The sequence below is a fragment of the Empidonax traillii genome, unplaced genomic scaffold (assembly GCF_003031625.1).
Source record: "Empidonax traillii isolate 1590-97213 ecotype Southwest subspecies unplaced genomic scaffold, ASM303162v1 scaffold1602:size438507, whole genome shotgun sequence".
Classification (NCBI taxonomy): Eukaryota; Metazoa; Chordata; class Aves; order Passeriformes; family Tyrannidae; genus Empidonax; species Empidonax traillii.
The window spans coordinates 5695-16421 of record NW_020956795.1 but is presented as its reverse complement, the minus strand read 5'-3'; the positions used below and the strand labels follow the sequence as shown (position 1 = coordinate 16421).

The 10727-nt window shown below is 58.6% G+C and overlaps 1 protein-coding gene across 1 annotated transcript; it reads left to right on the top strand.

Moving 5' to 3' along the window:
• The first annotated feature begins 458 nt into the window (after positions 1 to 458).
• Positions 459 to 9672, top strand: ANGPTL4 (angiopoietin like 4). The gene is made up of 7 exons (XM_027908041.1): positions 459 to 980; positions 1659 to 1769; positions 2235 to 2361; positions 6724 to 6837; positions 6923 to 7018; positions 7294 to 7569; positions 8108 to 9672. Exons 1-7 carry the CDS (start codon positions 459 to 461, stop codon positions 8287 to 8289), a joined length of 1428 nt encoding a protein of 475 aa, XP_027763842.1. The 3' UTR covers positions 8290 to 9672.
• Positions 9673 to 10727: the final 1055 nt, after the last annotated feature.

Sequence of the window (10727 nt, the reverse complement as noted above, 5' to 3'; positions counted from 1 at the left end):
ATAGGAACAGAGAGGGGCAGGGTGATGGGGATGGGAGCAGGAATGGGAATGAGGAGCGGGATGGGGCCAGGCAGAGGGTGGGGATGGGAATGAGGACAGGGATGGGACAGGGAGGGGAGTAGGGACAGGGATAGGAATGGGGATGGGGAAGCGAATGGGGATGGGGACAGGGATGGGATGTGGAGGGGAGCGGGGACAGGGATGAGGATGGGCGCGGGCAAGGCTCAGTGTCAGGGTCCAAGCCACTGACAGAGGACGTGGCTCGGAGCCGGGGCTGCCGCGAGCGGCGGGTGCGGAACCGGGTCCGGGGCCGGCAGGGGAGGGTGAACAAAGCGGCGGTGCCGGGCGGGCGGGCGGGCGGGGAGGGGCCGGTGCGGGGCCCTCCCCGCCGCGGGGCGCGGGCGGAGATAAAAGCGGGGCGGCGGCGGCGGTGCGGGCAGAGCAGCGGAGCGGGCACGATGCGGCTCGGTGGGGCGGCGCTGCTGCTGTGCGCGGCGGGGCTGGCCGTGGCCCCCGCACCGGGAACCGCACCGGGGGCTGGGGCCGAGCGGAGGGCGGCGGCGGGACCCGTGCGGGAGCGGAGGGCGCAGTTCGCCTCCTGGGACGAGGTGAACGTGCTGGCACACGGGCTGCTGCAGCTCGGGCACGGCCTGAAGGAGCACGTGGAGCGCACCAAGGGGCAGCTGCGGGAGCTGGGCGGGCGGCTGAGCGCCCACAACAGCTCCCTGGGGCGGCTGCTGCGGCAGGCGCGGGAGGCGCAGGAGCGCGGGGAGCGGCTGCGGGGCAGCGTGCGGGAGCTGGAGGGCCGCGGCCGGCAGCTGCTCAACCTCTCCGAGGCGCTGCGGCAGCGGCTGGAGGAGGTGGCTGCTGACAAGGACGCGATCCAGGGGCGGCTGGAGCTGCTGGAGGGTCGGGTCCGACTGGCGCTGCAGGCGCGGCCGACCGGGAACCAGAGCGCCCGGGACCTGGGGGCGCTGCAGGTGAGCGCGGGGGGCATCGGCATCCAGCGGGGGAGCGGGGTGGAGGGGACCTGACCCGCACCGGCATCCAGCGGGGGAGCGGGGTGGAGGGGACCTGACCCGCACCGGCATCCAGCGGGGGAGCGGGGTGGAGGGGACCTGACCCGCACCGGCATCCAGCGGGGGAGCGGGGTGGAGGGGACCTGACCCGCACCGGCATCCAGCGGGGGAGCGGGAGCGGTGGGCACTGGCACTGGACCGGGGAGCGCGATAAGGGAACCCGCCCCGCTCGGGGCACAGGGAGAGCGGGGAGGATGGGGGACCGGACCGGCACAGGGAGAGCGGGGAGAAGGGGGGACCGGACCGGCACCGAGCGGGTGGAGTGGGGTGGGGGATACTCGCCCACCCTGCCCGGGGCACCGACACCGACCAGGGGAGCGGGATGGAGCGGACCCGACGCGCCCCTGCCACCTGCACCGACTTGAAGAGCTTTGGTGGCGGGGCAGCCCCGGACACGACCTGATCTGGGGCACCGGGAGCGTCCTCGGGGAAGACCGATGCGGGACAGGGAGCAGTGGGCTGGGATCAGCCTCGGGAGAGGGGAGGGAGTCCTGGGGACACCGGCAGCACTCTCCCGGGAGTCTGGTATGGCCAGTGCTTCCCGGAGCTACGGGATTCACCTGGCTCTTCTCCCTGTAGTCCCTGATGGACGCTCAGAACCTGCGGATTGAGGAGCTCCTGCAGAAAATCAAGCAGCAACAATACAAGCTGGACAAGCAGAATCTGCAGATTAAAAGCCTGCAGAGCAAGGTGAGTCTCGTCCTGCTCTGCAGCCCCCAGCCTGGCCCCACACGCTGTGGGGACCCTGGTGTTGTGCCCCTGCTGTCCCAGCTCCCTGGCTTTGGGGACCCACAGGGGCCACAGCCTTGTGCTGCAGTGTTGATGTGAGAGTAGCAACCTGTAAGCTTCCCGGGAGTTTGCATGGAGCAATAAGAGGAATTGGTGGGTGGGAACAGCCTTCCTGGGCTCTGCCTTTGCGTTCATCTGCAGAATAAACTCACTAGCATGGGTGTGAAAAACCACAGTCACCTCTGGCTTTGCCAGGAGCGGGTGTCTCCTATTCCTCGAGGTTTCTGGGCAAGTTCAGCCCCAGCTCTGGCCACAGGGAGCGGCTGGCATGGGGCCGACCAGCTCCCCTGAGTAACAGCCTGGAAAACGAGCTGAGATAAAACTGTTCTGACTTGTGCATTTATTTTTTTTTATATAATTTTTTAGGTCAATCTACTAATCCCCCTACACCACAACAAAACACAGTCTCCAAAGTGGAAGATAAATCTGAAGAAGAGCCTCAACCTCACCAGCCAGAACCAGAATGGCAGCGGGGAGCCTGTGCCAAGGCAGAGTGAGTATCTGCCCGTACCACCCTGCTCATCTGCCCCAAAGCAATCCTGCAGCATTTACAACCGTTTGGAAACAAAAGTTTCACTTGTCCTGAGCCAGGATGTGAGATTTGCTTAAAAAACTGGAGATTGGGAATATGGCCAGTGTGTGGGGTTTTGGAGCACAGGCAGAATCCTTGCACTCTGGGCCAGTGTTAGTCCAGCAGGAATTTAAGGATATAAGAGGTTTTTTTCCTGCCCTGTGCAGGAATGCAGTGGGGAGCAGGCAGAGCCTGTGAGCAGGTATTTGTCAAAGAGGATTGGCAGGTGGGGGGTGAATGAGGCAGGAGAGGAGAGTTTCAGGAGTTAACTCTTGTTCACCTGCTCACACTTCACCCAGGCAGGATCTGCTGCTCTCTCCGTGGGAGGAGAGGAGGGTTAGGGAGCCCTGGGTGGAGAGGAATGCTGTATACTTGTGTGTCCCTCTCCCTTGGCTCATATTTAGGGCTTGTACACAAAAGACAAGTGCCCCAGCTTGCACTGTGCCCAGCAGAAGGTGCTGAGCTGCAGTGGGTGCTCCCAGCACAGGAAATGTGTACTGGAACAGGCGAGTGGATGCTGCACCTGCAGCTCCTGGCTCTGTCTGGAGCATCCTCTCTGCTGGTGCCAGGGCTGGAGGGGCTCCTGCAGAGCAAAGGGCAGCAGAGTGGGTGTCCCAGCTGCAGAGTGTCCTGCAGCCTCCCTCCAGACAGGAACTGGTGTCCCCACAGGGTCTGCTGGCCGGGAGCAGCTGCTGTCATGTTGTGTCAGCTGAATCACGGTGCTGGCTCTGCCTGTGCAGCTGTCTGGGGATGTTCAGCAGGAGCAAAACAAACCAGGCAGGGTGAGGAGTCACGGGGAATTCCTGGCCAGGGCCTGGAGCAGGGATAGGATGGGAAAACACATGGTAATTTGTCTGTGGACCTCAGAGCTGTCACCGTTGTGCCTGAAGGCTGGGTGGGAAGAACAAAGGGCTGCAGAATCCATGCAGACTAGAGAAAAGGTGGGATGTGGTGTGCTCTGAACTCCTGGTGCTCAGCTCAGTGGGGCTGTGCAGGGTCTCCCTTGGTCAGAGCAGCAGTACCGAGCAGAAAACTCTCAGAACTCCTCTCCTCTGTCTTTTACCCGGCTCTGCTTTGTTACTTGCCTGTAGGTTGTGTCATAGAATTGTTTGGGTGGCAAGGGACCTTCAGGGGTCATCTAGTCCAACCTCCAGCTCCACTCTCAGGCTATGCTGAAAGCAGGGTGCAGGGAGATGGGTTGAGGTCTTTGCTACTTACTGGTGGCAGATGTAGGCTGTGCTGGCTACAGAAATGTTTGTGATGCATGGTGGGAGGCAGCAAGAGCCCACAGTTCCCAGGGATGCTGTGAGTACTCAGCACCTTCCAGTGCTGAGCTGTCCCTGATAAAGAGACCCTGGGCGTCCCCAGCCCCCTGAGCGTCCCCAGCCCCCTGGGCATCCCATCTCCCTGAGCATCCCCAGCACCCTGGGCATCCCAACTCCCTCCCGCCAAGCTGTGAGCTTCCCCTTCTCTTGCCTAATCCCTGTTGTTGGTATCACTCACAGAAAACAAATCAGCTTCCTTTCATTGGCAAGTCAACTGAGTTTTCTGGCAAATCTTAAAGCACACAGGCCGGCCCGTGCCCTCTGCCTGGGGGGCTTTTGGCTGCTCCCAGAGGGGGAGGGTGCTGGGGAGGGAGGGTGCTGGGGAGGCTTGTGCCGGCAGCTCCCGGGCTTTTGCCAGCAGAGCCCGGTGCCCTGGGGAGCGGCGATGAACTCCACCAGCAGCCCTTGCAGAAAGACCCTTTTATTTGCATCCAGCCAACACAAGTTTTTTCAGGGCAGGGCTGGCGCGGGGCCAAGCATGTGAAAGTTGAAGGCTCAAAGCTGCCTGGAGAGTGAGAGGTTTAATCGCTTGCAGAAAGAGGATCACGTCTTTGGGCAGAGCTGTGCTTGCTGGCAGCCGGCCGAGTAGGGGAAAGGTAGAGCCCTGCTCGTGCTCTCCCCGTGGTGCTGAGACTCCAAAATAATGGGGTGGGGTTGGGGAGGGAGAGGGGGAGGCGATGCAGACAGCTCCAGGCATGCTTTGCCATCCCTGAGGATGGATGTTTATCCCAGGTTAGTGACCTCCCCCTCCACCCTTGTCACAGCTGCAAATCCTGTTGGGTGAACACAGAGCCTGGGGCAGCTCCAACCTTGTTGTGTTGCTCGGCTAAATAAAGGGGGAGGGAAAGGAAAACACAGGAGCAGCCAGGAGGGCTTGTTGTTCTGCTGGTGCCGTTCGGATGTGCAACATGAACTGGAACTAACGAGCGTGTTCCTCAAACAAAAAGACTGAGCAGAGGCTGTTTGAGCAGCTGCATCTCGTTCAGCTGCTGGAGAGTCCCTGTGGCATCAGGAGAGCAGGGATTGAGTGCAGCCAGGGCCCAGAAATGAGAAACAGGCAGGAATGGGTTTGGCTTCTGCACATTGAGACCACTAATCATCTGCCTGGCACCTTCCCATCGACGCTGAAAGATGCAGTGGGAGAGAAGGCGAGGAGCTGGGTGAGCCCAGCACCCTCCTGCACCTCCCTGCTGATACCCATGTGAGCAGGGGCTTCTGGCTGGGGGTTCCTTCCCCTGAGCCTTGTTTGCTTCCCTGCTTGCATCCACCCAGAAAAGGGGGATATTGGGGATGCACTCGGCCCTGGCAGTGCTGGGGGCTCTGTGTGGTTTTGATCCTTCCTGCAAAACACCCCCAATCCCTGTGCCTGTGGGCTCAGGGTAGGGCTGGGGCCACACACTTGTCCTGTGGTGCACTGATGGTGGCACCAGCCCTATGGTGGCATTGACCCCAGGGGTGTGAGGGATGTGACCACCAGCCATCTGTGCTGGCTGTGGGAGAGGGGCTGCCCCTCCAAGGAGGGCAATGTTCAGGGTGGGAGAGAAGGGTCAGGAGAGGGATATGTTGGAAATGGGTGAAAGGTGGTGGCAGGTGTCACATTTCTGTCCCTTGGGTCCCCCCTGACCTTCTCTCCAGCTGAGGTTCTGCTCTTTGCCCCAAAGCAGTGTTGGGCCTCCCCAGTATCCAGAGAAGATGAGGCAGGGAGTGATGCCCTGCATGGGCTGTTTTTGCTCTTGGCAGCTCAAAGGCCCCATTTTCTCCCCTCCATCTGGCCCCAGGGAAGCCCCTGGCTGCTGGGGGAGGCCCCTCTCCTTGCTGCTGCTCTGGATCGTGGTGTCAGCCCTGACCCATGAGGGGACTCCCATGAGGGGGCTGTGGCAGTGGCCAGCACTCCAGCACAGCCCAGGGCTTGTCTTGAGGTTTCTTCACTCTGTCTTGGGGTCATGCTGGCAGCAGCTGTGAGCCACCACAACCCACCCACCCTGGTGCAGGGAGAACAGGCCCCCTTTGTCTGGGGGTGAGGGGGGCACCTGTCCCTGCTGACAAAGAGCCCCTTGACTGCTCAGCAGCCTGGGGCTGAAGTTTCTGCACATCCTTCTGTGGCCTTTTGACTCTGGTGTTGTAACAGGTTCCCTGCTCCCCGTCTCTCCCAAGTGCTGCGGGTGGTGGTTCTGGATGGACTTTTATCAGTGCTGTTGAAATGGTGCTTTGCTGGCAGCTCTGGGCAAAGTCCCCACGGGGCAGAAGGAGTGGTGGGGGCCCAGCCGGCCTGGGGACAGAGGGGACAAGCTGGGGGGTGGCTTCACCCTGGGCAATCCACTCAGGCAATGAGCTGGTGCTCCCAGAGTCCACCCACCCCTTCCCTGCCCTGGTCAGCGTGTCTCGGAAAAAGGGTCACTCCAGCCTGGCGCTGTGCCCGCTGCTGGCAGCTTGCCCAGTGGGGTGTCTGGCTGGGGCCACCACGGTCACTGGGAGGAGGAGGTTGTGTGCTGGAGATGCTCAGGTGCCTTCCTGATATCAGGACTTGATGTTTCTTTCTGCCCCTGAGGCCCCTTGAGCCTCCTTGAGCCATGGGGTGGGATGGGGGTGGGATGGGGATGCTTGGCCCTGGCGTTACCCTGGCCCGGCTGGGCTGCTCCTGCAGGGGAACTGGGAAGCATCCCGGTCCCTCCTCGCTGGGAGCCCTGCTCTCCAGCCAAGGTGACCCCAGCCTGGCCCAGTGCCTGGCTTCTGCCTTGGATGGAAGCCCAAGGAACTCTGTTTGGATAAAGGGGAAGATGTGTGGAGTCACAGTGTTTAAAGATGCTGCAGTCGGGGGCCATCGTCCCCAGCGCGTGTCCAGAACTGGCTGGCCGGGCTCGTGGCCAGGGCTGTGAGTGCCAGGGCCGTGGTAGGAACGACCTGCTGAGGCAGTGGGGCTTGGGGCCATCTAATCAGTTGCTGTTTCCTTCCCCTGTAGAGCTCCCCGAGGGTTGCCACCAGCTCTTCCTGGCCGGGCAGCAAAGCAGCGGGGTTTTCCAGGTGCAGCCCGTGGGATCCCAGCCCTTCAAGGTCTACTGTGACATGACCGCAGGTAAGGCTGGGTGGGTGCCCCGCTGTGCTTGGCAGGGCCCTCTTGAAGGGGTAACCCTGAATGACTGTGTGTTCCCTGCCCACAGAGGGTGGCTGGACAGTGATCCAGAGGCGCACGGATGGCTCCGTGGACTTCGACCAGCTGTGGGATGCCTACAAGAATGGCTTTGGAGACCTCCATGGTAGGTGGATGATGGTGTCCATCTTCTCATTGCACCGTAAGGGACAGCTCAGCAAAAGTTATTCCCCTTGCTGGCCCCTGGGGCTCTCTGTGCTGGAGATGGGGGACACTGCTTGCAGAGTGGAGGTCCTTGATCTTCCTGCTGTGTCCTGCAGGTGCCAGGCAGTGATTCAAACACTGCAGTGTCCTGGGTTGTCCCTGTCTGGAGCCTGCTCACATGCCTGCTAGCACAGCACGTTTGTGTTCCTGCAGCCAATGCCATGGGTCTTATTCCAGGTGACTTCTGGCTGGGCCTGGAGAAGATACATCACCTTGTCCAAGAGGGAAAATACAACCTCCTGATTGAGCTGGAAGACTGGGAGGGTAATTCGCAGGCGGTTCAGTTTGTCTTCAGCCTTGGTGGGGAGAGCACAGCCTACATGCTCAACCTGCTGGGGCCTCTGTCTGGAGAGCTGGAAAATGCCATCGGGGACTTCAGGCAGCTGCCCTTCTCCACTCGGGACCGTGACCACGACCTCAAAGCTGACACAAACTGTGCCAAACACCTCTCAGGTCAGTACAAGCTCTTCTATTCCAGTGGTGTGCACTTCCCTGTCAGCCCTCCACTGTCTGGTGGTGGCTGAGTGGGACAGGGGCCCTGTGGCACTGGACCCCTCTGGTGTTGAGCCTGTGTCGTCTCCAGCTTCCCTGGGACAGCTGCATCCTTGGGAGGAGCTGACAGTGGGGAGGAAGGGGTTCATTATTCAGGTCTTGGCCGAGTCATCTGTCCTTGCAACAGCTTTGCTGGCTGTCACCTTGCTTGGAACCCTTTCAAAGCAGAGCAGAGACTTCCCACCTGAGATAGGGCCAGTGAAGGGTTTGAGAGGGTTTTGCACACAAGAGGGAGGAGCAGGAATTTGCAGATGCATGCTGAAGTCATACAGGATCTGTAAAAGGTTTCCCAGTGCAGGAGATGCCTCAACTGTGCATGAGGTGGTCTTGTAAGGTCCTGAAGCCCTGCAAACATGGGGGAATTGGGGGCAAGAGCTGCCTGGGTTTGTTTTCTGTCTGGAACTGCTGTGGGTTGAAGTTGCCTGTGTTGTCTTGGTAGGTGGCTGGTGGTTCAGCACCTGTGGCCATGCCAACCTCAATGGGAAGTATTTCCGCTCCATCCCCCGCCAGAGGCACGAGCGCAAGCAGGGCATCTTCTGGAAGACATGGAAGGGCAGGTACTACCCACTGAAGTCAACTGTCATGAAGATCCAGCCTGCAGCACTGGAAGCAGAGCCCTAACGCTGCCACTTGAGACTTGACCTTCTTTGTGGAGCGTGGACCTGAGCTCCATCACGTGGTGTTTACAGAAAACAACCCCTTTCCCTGGAAAATCCCCCGAGATCTCCCTGGGTGAGCAGTCCTTGAGTAGCACGACACAGCTCCTCGCTGTAGGTAAAAAACAGCTCCATGTTGCCAAAACCCCTGGATGGGAACTCCCAAACCTGAAGAGGAGCCACCAGCAGGGAGATCAACCTCCAGAGCATGCACAAGGGTCTTCCGACCTGCCACGTGCTGCTGCCGCGAGTTCAAGTTTGTCTGGTGCTTTTTTTTTTTGTCCTGTCTTAACATTTCTGTACTTTTTCGATGCCCTGTGGCGAGGGCAAGGGGAGCACACGGAGTGTCTCACTGCCCTGGACCCCAGCGCTGGGTGCGGAGCCTCGCTGTGTCCCATCCTTCCCTCTCGCTCCCAAATGGTGTCCCGCGTTCCCTCCTGTGAGAGCCCTGGAGCCTCTGGCACCTGCCAGGGCTGGTGAGCCTTGGGCAGCTCCCTCTGTGCATCCCCTGCCCTGCTGAGCTCTGCAGGGTGTGGTGGGGGGTCTGAGGGTCACCTCTGCAGAAGGAGACCTCGGGCTCATTTGCCTTCCCTCTGAAGACCCCGTGTTTCTGGCCGTGCTGGAATTTGCCAGGAGCTGGGAAAACCGCTTCCAGCTCCAAGGATGATGGGTGGGATCCTGCAGCTGCTTGTGTGAGGGGGCCAGGTCCTGAGGGGCCGTGTTTGGAGCCTGCCAGTGCTGCTGGGGAGGGGTAGGGTGAGCAGTGGGAGGGCACAGGTACGGAGCAGTGACTGTCCCTGGGCAGGGCACTGTCACTGTCAGCCCCCTGAACCTGGGGGCTGCCTCCTCCCACCACACACCTCGTGCTTTGCAGAGGGACTGGCGCTGTCCCACGTGTGTGTCCCAGCACTGAAAGGTCAGGGGACAGCAGCATTCCTCTGCAAAAGCCCCAGCTCATCAGGTGAGTACCCTGATGTGCGGCATCACCTCTGCTTTTTGGGGTGGGTGTGTGGGGAGAGGTGGCCAAAACAGGTCCCCAAAAACTGTTACGGGCCAAGCTGCAGTCTTGGGGCTTCCCAAGCATCCTGCCCTATTGAAGTCATATTGACTACTGTGCTAGAGCTCCTAGCTGCTAAATACTGTACAGAGTTGTACGTAGGATGTTGGATCCTGTTGATGAATTCCTTGTTTTAATTTGTTTCCATATTTAAATGCAGTGTTAATAACAATGTGGTGTAATTTATAAATGTTGATGCTGAAAAGAAAAGCAAGTGTAGTTTGTGTATTTTAAACTTTTTTTTGTACTAAAATATCTTTTCTGAAGATGTCTTTTAATAAAAACAAGCCTGTAACTGTCCTGCCTGGATTATTTGCCTCGTAGCTTACCTGTGGCAGGGGTGTGGGAGCATTGTGAGGGCTCTGCTTTCAGGAACTTTCCTTATTGGCAGTGTGACTGAGGCACTCTGCTCCCTTCTGGCCTTCATTTTCAGCTGCAGCCTTATGGAGCTCTGAGGTAAATCCCTGCTATAGTGCCCAGCAGCAGTTTTCAGTCTGTTTGAAGTTTAAGGACTTCTAACTTTCTTTTCTTTCTGGAAATCAGGCCTTGCAGCAGCAGCTTTATAACTGATGATGAGCTGGATTTCCTTGTTCCCTCATGGCAGACCTTTGCACCAGAGGGATATTCTTCCTAGGTGGCTGGAAAAGCCTGTGACAAGTCTTTGAAAATGAGTAGAGGCTGAGGTCTGGATGATCCAGGCCCAATGAAGTCAGATTTGATCAGGACAAGCCCCGCTAAGCAGCAGCCTTTTACCTGTTCATACCACACGTGTGTGTACTCATCTCCAAAAGCCTTTATTGTGTCTTCTGGGGGCTGATTTCAGATGTAGGAATGAAATGAACCGGGGATGGTGCAGCAGCCTTGAAGATGATGGGGGTGAATTCCAGCAGTGCTCACAATGCCGAATAGATATTTTTTCCTGCTCCCGTATACTGGAGCTGGAGAAAACCAAGGAAAGGAGACAAAAATTGCTCATTGCAGGAAGAAGAGTTGAGGCTGCTCTAGTCCCCAGAGCAGCTCCATAAATATCTGATGTACCTAAATGTGGCCCCAGCTCCTGTGTCTGTCCTGCTTCCCTGGGGGAAATCCCAGGGTTAATGATAGCCCCAAGCACAACTGTGCAAGCAGCCCATTATACCCAGCTCTGTGCTGTCTGTCTGCTCACTCCTGCATTCACAAATACATTTTTAATATTCCATTTGCTTAATTCAAAACTTGCTTAGTCCCTGAGTGCCCCAGCAGATACTGGAGCGTATTTTAGCCTGGATGCTGAAGTGATGAGACTGAGGTGGTTTTTTATGCATCAAATAGCTGGTGAAGGAGCTCTCCTGCATTTACTCATTGCC